General features: G+C 42.9%; 1 protein-coding gene across 4 annotated transcripts in view; it reads right to left on the reverse strand.

Moving 5' to 3' along the window:
- TTLL5 (tubulin tyrosine ligase like 5) overlaps positions 1-20,365 on the reverse strand; it is a 108,458-nt gene extending 88,093 nt beyond the window's left edge. For all 4 annotated transcript variants that reach the window (XM_081909118.1, XM_081909120.1, XM_081909119.1 and 1 more), the window contains exons 1-10: positions 20,219-20,365; positions 18,623-18,789; positions 12,768-12,874; positions 12,137-12,219; positions 11,638-11,744; positions 10,943-11,073; positions 9,689-9,771; positions 5,788-5,857; positions 5,251-5,335; positions 343-444 (exon numbers count right to left, since the gene is read on the reverse strand). In XM_081909118.1, the coding sequence (XP_081765244.1) occupies positions 343-444; positions 5,251-5,335; positions 5,788-5,857; positions 9,689-9,771; positions 10,943-11,073; positions 11,638-11,744; positions 12,137-12,219; positions 12,768-12,874; positions 18,623-18,699 (845 nt within the window). In that variant the 5' untranslated portion in view covers positions 18,700-18,789; positions 20,219-20,365. The remainder of the gene's footprint in view (positions 1-342; positions 445-5,250; positions 5,336-5,787; positions 5,858-9,688; positions 9,772-10,942; positions 11,074-11,637; positions 11,745-12,136; positions 12,220-12,767; positions 12,875-18,622; positions 18,790-20,218) is intronic.
- Between the last annotated feature and the right edge of the window lie 101 nt (positions 20,366-20,466).

Below are 20,466 nucleotides of genomic sequence, written 5' to 3' on the forward strand. Positions count from 1 at the left end.
CAGAACAGAGGCAGCCACACTAAAAAAGACTGATCCAAGTTACCACAGAGGGGGCGGCTGAGATCTTTGAAGCTTGCAGAAGAAACCTTCCCGCAGACCACAGAGATCTACTGGGTTAAGGTGGTCTCTAAATCAGTGTCTGCATCAATTTAAGACAGGCACAACAAAACACTAGTTTTGTTTTTTAGTGCTTCATTATTCAATGTATTATATATATTAACTGCTGTAAGCTACTTTGTGAGGGCAGGGTGTAACAGGCAGGATAAAAATATATTTAAATAAATATCATGGCTTTGGCTGCTTTTCTCTGGACAACTGAAAACTCAAAAACTTCTCAAGTACCTGACATAGTCACCACTCTTCTTGTTGACACTGTAGTTTGTTAAATGCATGAACTGGTTCTTAATATTCTTTGCTCCCTGGTCATATCTCACAGTTGCAAACCTACAAAACAAGAACCAAGACTACAACAATAATTCAAAGCATAGCAGGCCAATTGTCCCATCATCTTTTATCTAGAGCTTGGGGAATGGCTAAATATTACTTTCTCGCCTCACCTATACATCTGATGAAAGCTAGCTGCCAACTTCCATGCTTCCTCCCCAAACCCATCCCTCATCACACCATATCAGAAATTGCTATCATCTCTTTTTCACAGTCTCTTATCCATTACCAAATTGCAATGGGCTATTTGCAGTCTTATCCAGGAAACACACATACATTTAGAAACAGCAGTGTGACTGAATTCATTATCTGTTCTGCCAACATCAGTAACAGGAACCATCTTTGATTGATTATTTTTTCTGTTTGTGTCACATAATTGGACTTATGTGAACTAATTTTGAAGGACCCCATCCTCAATGCAGGAAGCAGTTTAAATGACTTTTAAACCATTTAACTCCATATGGACACAGGAATAACAATTGAACAGGAATGTGGAGTGGAAAATTTGTCAATGCTTTATTTTTCAACTAAAAAAATGTTCTGTTTCTTAAGTTAATTAGGAACAATTGAGGGATACCAAATGCAAATAATTTATTAGGCCAGCTTGGCAGTTTCAGCATTTTTAGCCTAGTGTTCTAAATACCAGTAAAATAAACACGTTAAATCAGATCATGCTCAGGGGCATCAGAAAATTCGATGCAAATTAATTAGCAACTCAAAGTTTTATGGAAAATCCAATATTATTGCAAACGAATGATGGAACTTAAATTGAATGAGGACACACAAATGGCATTATGGTATATAAACCGTGCCAAGGAAATTAAAGTGGGGAGAGCTCTTCCCCATAAGTCTGTTGGTCTCCAAACTGACTCCTGCTTTGAGATCAGCAGAAGAGGTCCTGCTAATGGTTCTACCACCAGGTATAGCCTGTAAGCTGGTTGCCCAAGACCGAGCCTTCATGGTAGTGGCACCCTGGTTATGGAATTTCCTCTATGAGGTTTCCCACACTGAAAATTTTCAGATGCCAACGAAACATATTTATTCATCTGGGCTGTGGGAACCTAAATAAGCCCAGGAAGCCAGTAGCTGGTATGGTGGGCTGGCTGCATTACATTAGGCTTCTTGTTTTAGACAATCAAGCTTTAAGGAGTTTTACTTTGATTTTTGTATTGTAACATTGCTGTGCACCCCCTGGGCTCCTACAGGAGGAAAGACTGTATATAAACACAAACAACTTGGCCCAGTGTACCATTTTGAATGCCACTCCAAATTCTCCATACTTCTTCAGTCAGATCTATGTAATCTCCTAATGGGTACATACCGTATTTTTTGCACCATAACACTCACTTTTTTTCCTCCTAGAAAGTAAGGGGAAATGTCTATGCGTGCTATGGAGCGAATGCCTGCGGGTGGTAGTGGGGATCTGCTGCAGTCGTGAGCAGAGGATCCATGGTTCCCCTTCCTTCCCTCCTCCGTGGTTACAAAGCATGGATCCACATGGATCCTCAGGATTTTTGCATTGGGCTACTCCAAACTCACTGTCAGATCACATGTCTGTGGCCACAGCATGAACCACAAAAATCATATATCCACTATTTTGTTTAGAATATTTTTTCCTTGTTTTCCTCCTCTAAAAACTACGTGCGTGTTATGGTCTGGTGCGTGTTATAGAGCGAAAAATACGGTAATTTATTACTTGTAGAGTATGAGACTCTTAATCACAAGGCCGTGGGTTCAAGCCCCACAATGGGCAAAAGATCCCTGCATTGCAGGGGGTTGGACTAGATGACCCTCGCGGTCCCTTCCAACTCTACAACCCTACAATTCTATTATTATAATTAGTTGCTTACTACAAAAAAGTTTCTAAGCCACTTACAAAAAAATGAAGAACCATTTTCAAATTCTAGCTACTACTTCACATGCACAACTACAAATAGCACCAACATTCTTATATCCTGTCAATATGCCCAACGCTCTTCAATGTAGGAAACCAATAGTGGTATTCTGCTTCATACTAGCTTAACCGATCGAGGCATGCTCAGTAGTAGCAAGAAGTACAAAATACTGTTGCTCAAAACTAATATGTTTGCTATAACCTAGGAGGTGGGGGGAGAGAGAAAGGAGGATCATGAGACCAACTGCAATCCCCCCACTGCTTAAGTTAGCTACATTCCCCAAACATCAAGGGCCTGCCAGGCAGGGGTTACTGAAAAGGGGACTGGGCTGCTGTAACAGGCTCTGGCCACAACACAGTCTATGAGGTAATGTGAATTCCTTGGCTCACAGTAAGTACCTGAATTCTTTGGAAACCACAGGAATCCAGCAGAGAAAAGGTAAATATCTCCATGGAGCCAGTGCTAATTAGCAAGCAGGACTACCAAAGGAGAGGGCACTGGGGGGCTTAGGGAACAGGAAAGCAGCACACTGTCAGGCACTGGGAGGTTCTGCTGCCTGCTCCTTCGTTTCAGAGCATAGTTGCGCAGCCACGTCCTTTTCCCACCCCTTCTCCTTCTGGGGCCCCTCTCAAGCACATTTGGTTTTCTGCTCAACCCATTGTATTTCCACAAAACGACTCTGCGTTTTCTCCGCAGAGCAGCACTGGTCCAACTACAAATGTCTGCCGGGAAGAGTTTAGGCCCCAAAATATAGCTCTTTAAAACTTGATATTTTAAAATAACTGACTTTTTCCCTTTGACTCCAAACAAAGAAAAACGTAAGTTGAGGAAGAAACTTGCATAACCTGTGCCTGAGTGCCCCCTACTGGCACTTCACTGCTGTCAGAAGTTTGCGCACAATCCGAAACCAGCAAACATGAAGGGCACAGGCTGCTAAAGAACACAAAAGCCTACAAAAGGAGGTGGCAACAACATTCACTTTGCAAAGGTACGTTACACAAAAAATTACCAGCATGCATCTAAGCCTTTTGCACTTTGTTTTGATCGTGTACAACGGGCTTCTTTTAAGATGCACCACAGAAGCTGCTTGTTGTGCTGTGATATTCAAGTTTAAAGTTGATTCCTCCCCGCCCAAAAAAATCAGCTCACAATTAAGTACTTTCTCTTGAGAAGTGAACTGCTCCGAGATTGGAGAGCAGAAGGGAAACATACCGTGACTTCTGCCATTGACCAGAGGGCCGAGGGCCACTGGGAAGCCACAGCCCTTGCCTCCCAGGAATAACATCAAGGCAAGAGGGAGACCAACTTGGCCTCATCCATCAGCCAGAGACGAAGCAGCTGCAGGGAGTTCGCTTCCCCCTTTACAGCCTGAAAGAACACTCAGCTCCAGCTGCCTATTGCCCTGGAACTGTAGAAGCAAGAGGAAAGAACATTCTGGCCCCATCTATCAGCCAAAGAAATAAGAGCCACCATTTGCTATTCAAGCAAGAACACCAGTAAAGGAAGATCAGCATGAATAAAAGCAAATGCCTGCTTATATAGTTCACCACTTTGTTCTGGCCTTGAAGAACCGGTCTCCCTCCTCTACCTTTTCCCTTCACTCCTTTCACTTTTGTGGGTTTGTTTGTTTTTAAGTTAGTATGCCTAATATCAGGGCCTCTCTCTCATTCTTACTGATGTGAGCCACTTTAGGAGACAGTAATTTCTGAAAAATGCAATAAATAAATCTACTTCAGGTGAGGCGATAAGAGACAAATGCCAAGATCATTAGGAGGAGCAGGGACAAAAAAGGTTCATCACAAATATACCTTCCACTTTAAAGTATCAGATTGTTACCTGCAAAGGAGGCCCAGAGCTAGAATGGAAAGTTGCTCTGGAACAAGTCAAAATATATGAGACAGTCTGCAACCCATTTGCCCATATCGAACAAGAGAGGACCACTGTCCCATAACACTACATACTAAGGACACCACAACTTCTTCCTAAATTCAGTATAAGGGGAGCAACATTCTGCTTTTATCCGATATTATCTCACATGCAGTATTGTTGTGCCACTTCCTACAAGTCATTGCATACTGCCTCGAGTTCTTAATATAGCTACTGAAGAAAGGCTGTGGAATGCTTAAACTTTTCGAACCAAGTTCTCAATTAAAATAATGGGTCGGACACATGCCTGACCTGGTATAAAACACCTTCCTATGTTTCTTTAGTATAGGTTTCTTGGCATTTTGGCCAGAGACGGAAATATGTGGACAAAAAGAGTTGTAACCTGATGGCGCCAAAGTCATGAAAGCTTTCCCTTGTGCCTATACTCACAAATTCAGGAAAGACAAAAACTTTGAAAGGCAATGAAAGCCTTAAAGTCCACTACTGCCACCTCAAGGCCACAGTCAGGAAATGGCATTTCATTCACTAATACATACCGTATTTTTCCATCTACAGTATAAGACTAGGGTTTTTTTTACCAGAAAATTAGGTTTAACATTGGGGCTCGTCTTATACATGGGTAGTGCTAAGGGGTGTTTTCTTAATTTGGAATCCCCAAATTATACTCGAAAAAATATGGTATATTCCATAATTCCCTGTCATTGCTGAGGCTGCTTGAATTTCAGCCAGTAGCTAAGATCAGCAGATTCTCCACTAGAGACTGCCCCTAACACTTGGGGCTTGAAAAGAATAGGACAGGAAACGAATGGAAATGCACTCATAATGAGAGAAAATAATTTTTATCTAGATACTTGATAAACATTGATTCATTATTCCCAACTTCCAAAAGCTGAGTACAATTACCATGAGACCTCTTCAATATCTTAAGAGACAGTCACAAAATTAAATTAAGACACCTGACTGATCAACTTTGTGGAGCAAAATATTTGCCTTCTACAGCATGGGACACAGAACGGACACCTACCTGGCCAGACCTTCCTCATAGAGGTAGATGACAAGGGGGTCATAGGATGTCACCAGAACATATAGCCGCACATCAAATTTGAAATCTGAAAAAGGAACAACACTGTTCAGTGGCCACAAATTGTTCAAAAATTGAACCTAACTAAGAGTTGAGAACAACAGGGTCAGGAGATCAGATATTTCCAGTGAGCATTCCTGAATAGTGATGCTTTGTGCATTTGGATGACACAACTGTAATTTTAATGGGGTGAATGCTTCACAACAGAATCAAACAGAATTGTTTTCCTATTATTCAATAGCCAGGTTCAAATCACCACTCAGTTCTGTAGCTCATCAGGGGACTGGGCCGACTGCTATCTCTCAGGCTAATGTGCTTCACAGGGTTATTGAAAGAAAGTGGCAGAGGGCTAGAACCAGATATGCTGCCTTGAGCTTCTTGGAAGCAATGTAGGATATAAATATAATAAATCAATAAATAAAATTCTGAAGGCTCCACATACAACTCCTGAAGGAAAAGTTAACTCAGACACAAACTCACCATCTATGAGTAGAGGGTTGTTGATGTAGCGGGAGACCAAGATGTTCTCTTCAAGGGAAATCTGACTTGGCTACAGGAAGAAACAGACAGCACATTGGAGTGAGGAACAGGACACCTGAATGCTAACACACTATCCCCCAATTGCTGCATGGCAAGGAATGTTTGCCTGATTACTAGGTTAACCAAACGCTGTGGCAAAAGCAATTGGGTCGTATCCAATGAAGTTGTCCCACTTGTGCAAGAATTTGCTCAATGGAACTTTACATCCCTTGGGCCCTTTCCCAAATTCACCTCCAGGGGTTGTGTAAAAACCCTGAACAGATTCAGGAGGCCTGTGGGGCGAGTAGATAAAAATATAATTGGCAGTGCAACAAGTGAAAAGGGAGCATTTATCCTCTTAAATACATACACACCACCGTCTGAATGAAATTTGTCCCCCTAAAACTCGGCCCTGCAGATGTTTTGGGACTACAACTCTCATCATCCCTAGCTAACAGGACCAGTGGTCAGGGATGCTGAGAGTTGTACAGTGGTACCTCGGGTTACAAACACTTCAGGTTACAGACTCCGCTAACCCAGAACTAGTACTTCGGGTTAAGAACTTTGCCCCAAGATGAGAACAGAAATTGTGTGCTGGTGGCGCGGTGGCAGCAGGAGGCCCCATTAGCTAAAGTGGTACCTCAGGTTAAGAACGGTTTCAGGTTAATAATGGACCTTATGGAACGAATTAAGTTCGTAACCAGAGGTACCACTGTAGTCCCAAAACATCTGGAGAGCAGAGTTTGCCTATGCCAGCCCTAAAACATTTGGAGCTAGAGAAATAAGATTGCCCACATGGCTACAGAAAGTTATTTTGATTCCAGAAATCTTGAAACAGAGTTGCTATTCCACTTGCAGCTTAGAGCAGAATAGCAAGAATTAAGTGCTGCAAAATTGTCTTTATATGAACGCATCCTTGTTATTGTTTATAAAAATATGCAAATATCAAACACCAAGTTCAACATTTTCAGAGATCGTCATATAATACAAATGCATCAGAGAGCAAAATAGAATGCAGCTTATTATCAAGCTTGTTTTCTCCTGCTTTGGAGTCTAGGACCTGAACCAATGGATTTAAGTGATAAGAAAGGAGATCCCGACTAAACATCAGGAAGAACTTTCTGACAGTAACAGCTGTTCGGCAGTGGAACAGACTCCCACTAGAGGTGGTGGACTTTTTTCCTTGGACGTTTTTAAGCAGAGACTGTATGATCTAGCTGAGATTCCTGCATTGCAGGGGGTTGAACTAGCTGACCCTTAGGGTCCCTCCCAACTCTACAATTCTATAATTCTACACAATCACAGGGCTCCCTCTCATATTAAAACTGGATCAGAATTAAGTGGTGGTGTTTCTCCCTTTCAAGTTTTTAATATTATTCTTCCCTTCCAGCACAAACTGGAATTGTTGACCACATTGCTGTGAATGAGGACTCTGTAATAGGAACTAAAGCTGCAATCCTATGCAGACTTACCTAGGAGTAACCTCCACTAAACACAGTGGGACAAATTTCTTAGGAAGCATGCATAGGATTCAGGCTGCACAACATCAGCAAAGAAAACAATTTCCTTACATAATGCTTTCTGCACAACAGTCCAAATGCCAAACTAAGCAATTCTGTCCAAGGCTTTGAACTGTGAGCACAGAAAAGAACTGTGTGCGACAACTATGATACTTGTGATAGTTCAATATAGTAAAAGCTAATGTGATAAAATCATGATCAAGGGCTCAAAATATGAGGAATAGACCGCATGTGGATAAGTCTGAGGGCTGCAACATCCTGAAAGCACAGAACACGGATATGGTTTCTGACAGCAATAAAGATAATCAAGTCTAAAGTGGCTTTCCTATGTAGCAACCACTATTCAAATAAGTTTGGGTAGGAACAAGTTAACTACAGTCAACTGGAAAACTTTGTATTTATCTAGTGTGACACACAGAAACAAAAGCATCCCCTATTATCTGCAGGAGATTAAGGCGATTTAAGAATGAGATTCTAGAGAGCACTCTCTAGAGAAGGAGTAAGACATTTGACAGATCTGCGGGTTTAACAATCCTGGAAGAACCAGATATTATGGGAAATAAGCTTAGAGTGCCTTTCTCCAGGTTCTGACCCTTTGTTCACATATGTCTTTCCTTGAAGTGGAGAGTAAAGCCTTGTGCAGCTCTGGAAACAGTTGCTTCATGCACTTGGCTAGCAGCTGCCTTATTCCATGGGAAAGGAGCCAGGCTGAGAACATATGAGACAAACTGGCCCCTTCAATATGGGGAGAGGAGAGATATATATGAGTGAAAGCAGTGACTCACTGTTCAGTTTTATAGTTTGCCTATTAGTTTTAGGAGACACACACATAAGCTTTCCTATCCGTTATGGCTCCTTTCGTGACTAGTGATAGACAAGGTAGTTAAAACAGTCAACAGTGAATCTGCTACACTGTTCTCCATGGGTGAAATCTATTTACCAAGTGCTAATCTGTGCTGAATGCAATAGATTCAGGTGAGCTAGTTACCTATAGCAAAAATGTCACCACACCCTTGCTTCTCCAGATTTCTGATCAAGTGCTTGGTAAAATTTGCCTCACCATACAGACAACTAGCCTAGCAAATGAGTGTATGGTCAACATGACCCCATTACCATCTGATAGCCCCTTCTAATCATTATGTGGCTGCCCTAAAAGCATGGTAACTTTTGCACTATGAACCTCAAAATATCTCCACTTGCCAGAATGGGGATGTGTCTGTTAAAAAGTAACATTAGCCAACAAACGAGTGATCTCAGTTCAGAAGGTGAGAATGCACAGAACAGCAACCACCTGAACATAACTGCTCCTAGACTTACAAAGTTTTTTTGAATCTACCCCTCTTCTACTGGATACACCCCTGAAAAGATATTCCTATAACCTCTCTGGCAATATGGCAGGAGTCACCTAATCAGCCCTGTCAAGGGAAGCCCTGCACAAAAAGTTAGTGCTTGCGCAATGGAACTTCCCCCTGCCTCCCACAGCACCTCCCACTTCAAAAAAATTGGCTCTTAGGGAGTCAGAAGAATCCACAGAACGACACACAATGGGAGAAGGTATCGTTCCACCTGGCAAGCTGGAATGCTTGCACAAAGGGAACTGGAATTTCACCCAGGAAATTCACTCACAGTTTTAAAACATTCATGTCCCAAGTCAAAGGTCTTATACACTACAGTGGTGCCTCGCAAGACGAAATTAATCCGTTCCGTGAGGCTCTTCGTATAGCGGTTTTTTCGTCTTGCGAAGCAAGCCCATTGACAGCTTAGCGGATTAGCGCTACAGCTGTCAAGCGGCTTCCAGCGATCAGCTGTTAAGCGGCTTATCAGCGGAACAGCTGATAAGCGGCTTAGCGGCTTAAGAAAAGGGCGAAAAAAGCGAAAATAACCCGTGGGGGGATGCAAGATTTTTTTCGTCTTGCGAAGCAACCCCATAGGGGAATTCGTTTTGTGAAGCGCCTCCAAAACGGAAAACCCTTTCGTCTAGCGGGTTTTTCGTCTTGCGAGGCGTTCGTCTTGGGGGGGCACCACTGTACTTCCTTGGTAGCAAAGAGACTTCTTGCACATGTTAAGTAGCAACCAAAACAGTAACAGCTACTCTGCTTGCTCTGTCTAGGCTCGGTTGTCAGCATTTGACAAACCAAATAAGAAACATCTAACTATCTAATAATTTGCTTAACTGATACAAGTGACAGGGAACAGGACAAGTGCAGCAAGATAAACCATACTCAGTGTGTTGCTCCTAACAGTCTGAACATTTATGTGGAGGCCAAAACATTATCATGAAATGTTATCACTTGCTCAAAGGTGCAAGCGACTTATCAAGCTTAGTATATTTAAGTGCTTACATTGTTGATCAAATAGACACCTCGTCCTCTAGAAGACGCCACAGGTTTCACTATCCAGGGTCCCCTATCCTTTGAATAAGAACCTGGTTGAGAAAGAATAAAAATCACAAACACTATCAAATGCTTTACCAAAAGGTTTACCAGACATTGCCACAGCTTCCAGCAATGACTGAATGGAATTTCAGCAGTACTTACGGGCCTCTTTCAGCCAGTCTTTATATGAACTGCTAAAAATTGCCACAGGTGTCTTTTCATTCTGCATCTTTCCTCCTCACTTTATACTCCGTTTGGTCACAGATAGTGACACATAACAATTATGGGATTTGGAAAATTCACTTGCCTGGTTTGTACTTAGCATAGAAAACTACCTTATTCTGAGTGAGAGCATTGGCTCATCTACATCTGTATTGTCCACCCTAACCTGCAGCAGCTCTCCAGGATTTCCAACAGGGTTCTCTCCCAGCCCTACCTGCAGATGCCAGGGATGGAACCTGGGACTTCCTCCATGCAAAACTGATACTTGACCACTGAGCTACAGCTATCCCCCTGTGACTTATGCCTAAATGATAGAGTGTGCCACTGCACAGGGAAACTTGTGCTGCTTCACTCCTGCTGCACTACCAGCCCCCAAGCCATGGTTTGCCTTAGAGCTATGTCCAAACCCAGGCTCGTGGTTTGTTTTCTCCCAAACCATAAGCGGTAAGCCAAGTACAAACTTTAGTTACCGATCACATTTTGTGAGCCCCTGTTCAGACATAACGCTAAGTTAAAGTACTGCAGCAGCAGCAGGGGAGGAGCAAAGCAGACACAATTCTCTCCCTGTGCACCAGCATGCTTGCTTATTCACAATAAGCCATGGTTTGGCTTATGGCTATGTGCAAACCAACTAAAGCAAGCACAGAGCTCGGGAACCACCCCCGGTCAATTGCTACACTCGAATGGCTGGTGATTTTTTTTTTTAAAAATTAAGGCTTAGGACTCCAAGTCATGTGCCTTAGTATGGAGGAGCAGAGATGTCCCACATTTAAATATCTATTTCCCAGGTTTTCCCAATGCATGAATGACCTCCACTGCAAGGATTCAAAGGGTTAAGGGAGGACTTTTCCTAGGGGAGTCATTGAAATATCATGAGTTTCAATGTCAAAAGCTGACATACATTTTGTCGCCTGGAGCACCAGGAAGGTCATAAAATGAAAAATGAAAAACACTTCCCGACTTTACTTAATACTTGGTCACTTTGATTCAGTCACTTACAGCAAAACTCTTGATATTCAGCAGGGAGAATGAAGGTCTGAGGGAGCACATGGAAGGTTTTGAATCCATAGGTTTGCTGCATGCGAATGATGTTCTTGTACAATCTGTCCTTTCGAGTTAATTCATAAGACCTGAAGAGATGTACATGCAGTTTTCAGATGTCGCCTCTTTGTGAGGATCTTTGAAAATTAATTACCTTAACACTCACAAGTTTTAAGGAGCACAAGGAACTTGCACAATTCTAGCTTGCTCTCTTGCTACTGTCAGTCTGAATACAACATAAAGGTCTGCAGTCACCAACTGATTATTACTGACTCTCTCCTACTGAAGGCATTCTAAAGGATGGTATGAATGTACCAAGCTTACAGAAAGATTTCTTGGTGGTGGTTCCTCATTCCAATTTCCCTAGAGATCCATTAATTCTAAGCAATAATAGGCAACTCTTTGAGCAAGTATCTCATGGCAAGGGATTTTATTTTATTTTTTAATTTAAAAACTATTTTATTAGTGTTTTTATGAAAGTTTTACTGAGCATGAGGACTTTGGTGATGGGAATTTATAAATCTCATTTGTCCCAATTTTCTACACAAGCTATAAGAGAGACTGAAGAATAATATAGTGCATATTCAAGTCACACTGCTTATTTGCACCCTTCTATAAAGGCATTTCTATGCAGTCATCACATATCCCCTTACCTAGGGAAGTGGTTGACCTTTTGAATATCTGTGAGGGTTCGTAGAATGTAGGGTTTCAGATGGGATCCTGTCCACATAAGGTTATACTCATTGCTGCTTGGGTGTACCTAGACATGACAAGGAAGTTGGGGGAAAGTATATTACCTACCAATCAAGGCACTAGATTCCAAAACAAAAACAATTCACACAGCCAGTATTAATGCACCTCCACAAGCTTTGTTTCTTCAGGTATGCTTTGTTTCTTTGGGTATGTATACAATTTGTAGGTTTCAAAATATCATACTAGACAAAAGGAATGTACATTATAAAGTAATCATATTAGAAACAGTATATATGACAAGCTACCTAATGCAGGAGTGTGCTTTGTCATGCTTTTTGTTTGAACAGCTGTATCTTCACACTCCACGCTCTGAACTATATCTGTCTCTTGGCTTTAAGAGCAGGCAAACATAATTGGACTTTAAGTCTCTTCATATTTAACAAGTCCTGATGAACATACCTCACGGAATCCATGAGCTGACAAAATGCTCCGCACCAGGCGACTGTCTGTTCTCACAATCTTAAAAGACAAGCGATAGCGCTCTGTGAAGAAAGTATCACAAATTAGTAACACCACCCCAGCCACATTATATTTCACTGGCTGCCAAAGGCTGCCAAAGGGAAACAGTGTTAGGGAACTTGACACATTCCATTATACTACTACTAATTTATTATTATTATTATTATTAGGGATGCAGCAAAACCAATAAGGGTAAATTACAAAATTCACCCTGGCCCTCCCTCTTTCTTTCTTTTTCCCACATGTTTGTTTAATCAGTTAATTTACTGTTGCTGCACAAGAAAGAGCCTATGAACTTTTTAGACTTCCAAACAATGTTAAGCATTTTTTAACTCCTGTCAACAAACATTTTCAGAGCATGTTTAAATTCTTCTCTTAGGAACTTAGAAGGTTGTAACTTGACTGTTTTGATTTATTTATTTATTTATTTACTTATAGTCAAAGCAACACATAACTCTAATATGTCAAGAGCTATTTCATTTATTTATATGACAAGAAGAGAAATCATATACAGGTAATTTCATTTTATATACTCTTGCTGAGATAATGAGTTGCATAAAACCACATTTACCCCCAATCAAGCGGATGTAACTGTCCTTGGTTAGAATAGCTTCTGCATGAAATACCAGGATTGGGATCCTTCTGAATCCACCTGTCCACATGATGCATGGGTGCTCCCTAAAATGGCAAAACACATTTATGATCATATACAGGAAAATGCTAATTATGAAGAGAGTCAGAATACCTGCAGACAGCAACCCCTATGTAGATTAAAACGACTTAAAAGTAAATATAAGCCTCAAGATTCAGAAACATAAAAACAGCAGTTAACCCTCTCACGACAAACATTTATTGCTGAAGTGTACAGCAATTTTTCTTTTCCTTTTTTCTGATCCAACATTTAAAGCAAGGCATTAAAATGCTTATGAGGGAAAGAGAGATGATTTTGATATTTTATGTAGCATTAGATTGTTCAAAGAATTATTCCAAGACAAACCCTTACATTTTCTGAGTGCAGTTCAAGTTATAAACTGGCCAGGTATCGTGGCAACCCATGCTAAGGCAACACCTCAGCAAGACAAATGGCAACACATTACTACACTAAGGTTACATGTCAGCTCAAACACAGAGATGTTGACATTTGTACAGTTACCACACAGCAAAAGGCGTAGCAACGCAGAAAAATAAGAAAAAGTGGAGTTGGAAGAAGAAAAGCCAGGGTATAGCATGTGGCAATGTAAAAGGAAATTCTTACTTATAAATTAAGCAAGTCATCATATGCAGAAATGCTTTTGTTTTATCAATATTTCTATTACGTAAAATTAAAATTTGGATATTTGGGTGGTCTGATAACTATACAGCATGCACCAAAAACTTCACAACAAGTTTCTATTAAGATAGGAGGCATTATATACCCATCTTCCAGTATTACCCTGTGCTAAAAGACATGTTAGAAACAGAAAGGAGGAACGCTTAGATATTCCCCTCACACCAGTTTCACCTCTTTTCTCTCCAAAATAACATATGAGCTGGGAGGTAAAGGTAAAGGTACCCCTGCCAGTACGGGCCAGTCGTGTCCGACTCCAGGGTTGCGTGCTCATCTCATTCTAGAGGCCGGGAGCCAGCGCTGTCCGAAGACACTTCCGGGTCACTTGGCCAGTGTGACGAAGCTGCTCTGGCTAGCCAGCACCAGCACAGCACACGGAAACGGCGTTACCTTCCCGCTATAAAGCGGTACTTATTTATCTACTTGCACTTAGGGGTGCTTTCGAACTGCTAGGTGGGCAGGAGCTGGGACCGAACGACGGGAGCTCACCCCGCCGCGGGGATTCGAACCGCTGGCCATACGATCGGCAAGTCCTAGGCACTGAGGTTTTACCCACAGCGCCACCCGCGTCCCAAGCTGGGAGGTGGGGAGCAGTAAATTAAGAGATCTCCTACATGGCTTACATTCTGCCCAAGAACAAAATGATACAAAAACACAGGAACAGGAAGGAAAATTAGGATGTACAAGGACTCAGTTGCAGGTAGGCACTTTTGCCTTTGTTAAGTATGAAGAAAAACATGCTGTTCTTTAAGAGTATACTATACAGGTACATAAACTGACAAGCAAACCAAGAATAAGAATGTTTCTTGCTACAAATACAAAGCAATGCATTTACAGTGTACTTTTAAGCTGCTGCCTTAATAGTCCTAAAAACAGCAGCTTTAGTTTACTGTTGTTCTTAAGAGATTTCCAGTTCTCACATCATTGCTGTAAACTGTAAATGTGATAGCAGGCCATTCAAGCATATGTTACACAAGGAAGGAAGCCAAAATGCTTGATAGTCTATGTAGTGCTGTCAGCACATCAATATTTCAGCACTCTCCCCACATTTAATTATTTCAGAATTTAAAAAAATAGTGCATGGCATATACAATATGTCCACCAACATTAAATATTTTCCACCTATAGATGGAGCATGCAAATTATTATATGCAGCATGCTGCTTAGCTAGAGCTCTCAAGCATATTTTCAATATGACTTACAAATGCAAATAAGCTATTACAGACCCATCACAAAAATAACCATTTGCCTTCATGTGAACACATGCCGAAGTCTAGGACAATTCTATCTGCATAAACTGCAAGGGGTCAATCACTGAAGGTGATTATACAGTTGTACACTTCCTTTCCCTTAAGTTCCTTTACACAGGATTCTTTTGATTATTAGACTCCCACACCACTATGTCAGCATGAAGAACATTTTTGTGTCCTCTGATGCCCCAGGTTGTTCACCCTGAACACTGAGTTGAGTCAAGCAAAGATGTTAAGTCAAATATTTTTCATGCCTACTCTAACACCTTATGTAAGTGGGAAGAGAGCCGAGACTGAAGGAAGGTACTTTAGGCTAATTCCTGTTCTGAGGATTTACACTAAGGACACCACAGCTCAGACACTAACACTCACCCTCTTCATGACCCTCAGTTTCCTGGAATAACATGCTGGAGGACAGCAGTCACTGCCTAGAGAATAATCCAGACATCTACGCACTGCAACCAGCTCAGTATTGCTTGAAGTATACTGAGAAAGATGTCTGGACATGCAGACTGGAGATCCCTACAACTGTGGCACTGATCCCATGCTATCCCATGCTATTCTGTGCACAGTGTGGTATTTCAGACAAAAAGCAAATGCCTGCCAAAGCAGATTTGGTTGCAGGAAGGAAGGAAGATTTGGGCCTCAATAAGAAGAATACTGTACATAGAATCTCTAGCAGGATGTAACACAGAGAGAGAGAGAGAGGCGGAGAAGATACCTGAAAAGTTTTATGGGCATTCCCACCCAATTTGAAGTGTGGTCCACGATCCTTTCAAGTCAGCGGGCAAAACTCTTACTTATTTAAATAAATTAGAATAGCAACCTTAGAAAAAATAGTGTTCACAGTGTATATCAGTAGTCAAATAAAAGACAGCTGAGAGAGTAAGGTTGTTCAAGTGACCAGATAAAGTTATTAATTATCACTTCTAGAACACCTACAGTCTAAACACTGTACAGATATTTAAAAACAAGTATACCTGCCCTCTGGCCAACAATCCAATAATCATACTACAAAAGTAAAAAGTAACCGGGAGGGAAGAGAAAATAATGCAGTTTTCAATTCTTAAGGTAAAGGTAAAGGTCCAGTTGTGACCGACTCTGGGGTTGCGGCGCTCATCTCACTTTACTGGCCAAGGGAGCCGGCGAACAGCTTCCAGGCGAACCAGAGCAGCACACGGAAACGCTGTTTACCTTCCCACTGGAGGGTACTTGCACTTTGATGTGCTTTCGAACTGCTAGGTTGGCAGGAGCTGGGACCGAGCAACGGGAGCTCACCCCGTCACGGGGATTCGAACTGCCGACCTTCTGATCGGCAAGTCCTATGCTCTGTGGTTTAACCCACAGCGCCACCGGCGTCCCATTTTTCAATTCTTAATACTATGGAAATGATCTTATAGAGACAAGCTGGGATAGAAGAGCCACACGTATTACTCAGGGATAGATACTGCTGCCACTTGATGCTAGTAGCATGACTGGTTAGCAAGAGGTTTTTTCTCTATTGTACCATTTCTCTATGGCTCAGGGCTAACATTTTAGAAGATTCAGACCTCTGCAAATACAGCATATGAAACAGGATAAGGTTCTCAAAGCTCTTGTATTTCAGTATCATCTTCTATTTACCTGCAAGCATTGACAGATCCAGAGCTGTCCAGGCTCTCAGGTTAGATGGATGTTCAAGTACAAACAATTTGGAGAAGCTAAGAAATCACTTGATGTTTCTCATCTTCTCTAAACATAAATACAGATGAGCACAGATCACCACTCACTCTCTAGCAAGCAGAGTTTTATCTCACTTGCCTTGTACTTTGGATAAGAAACAACAAAGTTTTTTCCAAACCACAGCACAGGTGAGAGAATAACCTCCACCTTTCAGAGTTCTCCATACACTCCAAAAGACTTGGGGAAAGAGAGGGGGTTGGTGGCAACCACCAAAGGACCCATTAGTAAGTCATGGCAGTATCTGTTAAAGAAGATCAATAACAAGATCATAAAAATTGGTGATAATTAAAGATAACCATTCAGAAAAAAGCCAGAGTCAGCCAAAGGCATATTGCAAAGGGCAAAAAGTTGCCTCCCCGGAGTCTATTATACATACAATAGCTCAGCAAACCATTTAATCTTATTTCAACATCCTCCACAGCACCCTGAGGGCAGGGGCCTAGTTTAGTGGATGCAGGAAATGTTTGCATAGCACACACACAGAGCTCTCTGCCACCTGAGGCAGCTGTCTCACTCTACCTCATGGTGTGTGGAGTGCCGCAGGGCGCAATCCTCTCCCCGATGCTTTTTAACATCTTTATATGCCCCCTCACCCAGCTTGTCTGGAGTTTTGGTTTGGGCTGCCATCAGTATGCTGATGACAGCCAACTTTATCTGTAGATGGACGGCCATCCTGACTTGGCTCCAGACACACCGATCAGGTGCTTGGAAGCTGTGGCTGGATGGCTGCGTGGGAGCCGGTTGAAGTTAAATCATTCAAAGACCCTTTGGCTGGGTCAGGACAACATGGGGCTGGTGGGCCAACTCCCATCTCTTGCAGGGGCACAATTAATGCCACCGCCTTCTGTGAAGCGTCTGGGTGTAATCTTCGACAACGCCCTTTCTATGGAGGTGCAGGTTACAGCTACAACAAAAGCGGCATTTTTCCATCTCCGCCGTGCTAAGCAGTTGGTCCCTTACTTCTCTCGCCCTGATCTTGCCACTGTGATCCATGCAACGGTCACCTCCAGGCTTGATTATTGTAATCCACTCTATGTGGGGCTGCCCTTGAAGCTGACCCAGAAACTCCAGCGGGTGCAGAATGCCGCAGTGAGACTCCTTATGGGGTCCTTACCGCGGAATCACATTCATCCAGTGCTATACCAGCTGAACTGGCTCCCGGTGGAGTACAGGATCAGATTTAAGGTGCTGGTTTTAACCTTTAAAGCCTTATATGGCCTAGGACCCTCATATCTACGGGACCACCTCTCCTGGTATGCCCCACGGAGGATCTTACGGTCTGCAAATAATAACATCTTGGAGGTCCCAAGCCTCAAGGAGATTAGACTGGCCTCAACCAGGGCCAAGGCCTTTTCAGCCATGGCCCCAGCCTGGTGGAACACTCAGTCACAAGAGACCAGGGCCCTGAGGGATTTGACATCTTTCCGCAGGGCCTGCAACATGGAGCTGTTTCGCCAGGTCTTTGGTTGGGGTCTGACGCCCTCTCCCCTTTCATAAGAACATGCATGACAGTGGCCTCTCAATTTTTCTCACAGGCTCATATAAGTTCAGCACAAACAGCTGGGCCTGGTGAGCATTTAAGGTCCCCAACCCTTATCTGTGGGTTGCCATCTGACTGGATTTTATTCTGATCTTGATCTGATTTTAGGATGTATTTTAATTGATTGCCTGATTTTATGTTAATGTGTTATACATTGATGTTAGCCGCTCTGAGCCCGGTTTTGGCCAGGGAGGGCGGAGTATAAATAAAAATTTATTATTATTATTATTATTATTATTATTATTATATGCTGTTAAAGGATCAGAGAGCAAGAAGGACCTTGGAGAGTCACAGTCAGTCAGAGTAGAGAACACTGGACTAGATGGACAAACAGTCTGATCTGGTATAAGGCAGCTTTGTATGTTCATGTATGACTATTCCATCTTCCTGACTCCAGAATTACAGGAGAACACAGCTTTTCAGACTCTAAAAGAATACTCAGGTGCAAGTTGAATACTGATCTTTCATGCATTGTAACCAACCAACATCCCCCCCTTTTTAACGATGAGAAATAATCTTCCAAGTACGGATGATGAGATGCAAGATGTACAGTTTCAATGTCATATACAGGTACCATGTTAACTTACTCTGGTCCTTCCACCACTTCCTCTTCCTCTGAGGACGAATCTGTTTCTTCCAAGTCCCGAGCCATTCCAACGGGCATTTCCTGTGGACGTTTTCATACAGCCCAGAAACGATGGCCTCTCAAACTCTCCCCCGTAGAATCAGTAAACCTATCCACCAGTGCTGTTTTCTACAACAACAACAACAACAAAAACAGCAACAAAATGACTGCTTTGAGTAAACTGCAGATATGGAGTACCCTGGCATTATTTCCTCCCTTACAAAGAAAGTCAGGGTGGTGTCATGACAAGAGTGCTGAATCTGGGTATCAAGAACATAGGTAATAATCCCCCTCAACCACAATGCCTATGAGCGAAGTTACTATTTCACAATATTGCTGAGTGGATAAAATATGATACACCACCCTGAGCTTATTAGAGAAAGGGGAGGATACCAATATGAATAATTAATACTCTCTAACAGACCACCTTTAATATTGATCTAAGCCACATTTTCACAGGCACTTCATGCAGAAACGTCAACAGTGTCTCCTGCATTTTGAGAACGCTTATCTATTCTTACTTATTTTATTTGTATTTCTGTATAGTGCATGGCATTATCTTGATGCTCAGAGGTTTATAAATATACCTGATAAAATTAAATGAATAAATAACTGGCAGAAGGTTGTACTATGATTGCCTTCCTCCTCTACTTGTACTGCTATGGGAATCAACACTTAAAATATCCACTCCAGTCACAACCTGACAGTTACATATATCCTTATCCCAGACACGTTGACATGTATTGCCCACTAATTCACCGGCTCTAATCTACCGGCTTGAAAGATTATACAATATACCATAGACTGGAAGGGGAGAGCTGAGAGAGGCGCCTGTGCTGAAAACTTGCCGGTTGTGAGAAGTTCAACTCAGATTCAGCTCAGCACCGTTTCTTTATCAACTTTTTATTCGGTTCACACTCTCCTACTGTGACTTTGGGGGCTCTTTTCCCGGCAGCCCGAAGCAAGCTTTCTTACAGTTCCTTCCTCAAAATGAAACTCAAATCCCTCCCCCCACACACCACAGTGGGATAACATCGCTCCGCAACCCAAAACTGCTTTCTGCCAGCGGAGTTTGCTCAAAATAAGATGTTTAATTTTCATCGGGCAGCCCTAGGGATTGAGGGGCAGGAACATCGGGGGGGGGGGGAAAGGGGGGACACTGCAAATGGGTAGCGACGTCTCTCAGCCCCAACGTGAAGAGCACACCGTTCCCACAGGACGCATTTCCCCCACAAACGGGGTCTGTAGGGGGTGAAAGTGTGAGGGGAAAGTCGGTCCTGCACGTGGCCCTCAGGAATCACCGATGTGAACTCCGCGAACTTTGCTGCTCAGCCAGCCAGCCGGGCCGCCCTGGCCTGGCCCTCTATTTAGGCCAAAGGGGGCTGTTGGGGCGAGAGGCGCCCCTCGCCCTCGGTTCCAAGGCAGGTCCCCCCCCCCTGCCCGGTCCTTCCTGTCCAGCAGGGGAGAAGACGCTGCCGCCGCCCAAGCACAACCCGCCTGCCTAAGCAAGCTCTGCAGCTGCCAGTGCCGTCACTGCCGGGCTCCCCCAGCGCCCTACCTGCTGCTTCATCTCCCTTCGGGCCCGGTAGCCGCGTCTCCCGCCGGCGCTTCTCCTGTTACTACAACAACCAACAAGCAACCGTTCCCTCCCTCGCCCAAGACGCGTCTGCGCAAGCGCCGGCTCTCGGGTTCCTTCCTCGAGCGCGTGCGCACAAAGGAACACTCGCCCGTTCGTTCGAACCTCTGCCTCTGCTAAGATGGCGTCTTGCAAGATTCCCCCTGTTTAAAAAAAAGAAAGAAAGAAAA

The sequence above is a fragment of the Podarcis melisellensis genome, assembly GCF_964234715.1.
Source record: "Podarcis melisellensis genome assembly, chromosome: 1".
Taxonomy (NCBI): Eukaryota; Metazoa; Chordata; class Lepidosauria; order Squamata; family Lacertidae; genus Podarcis; species Podarcis melisellensis.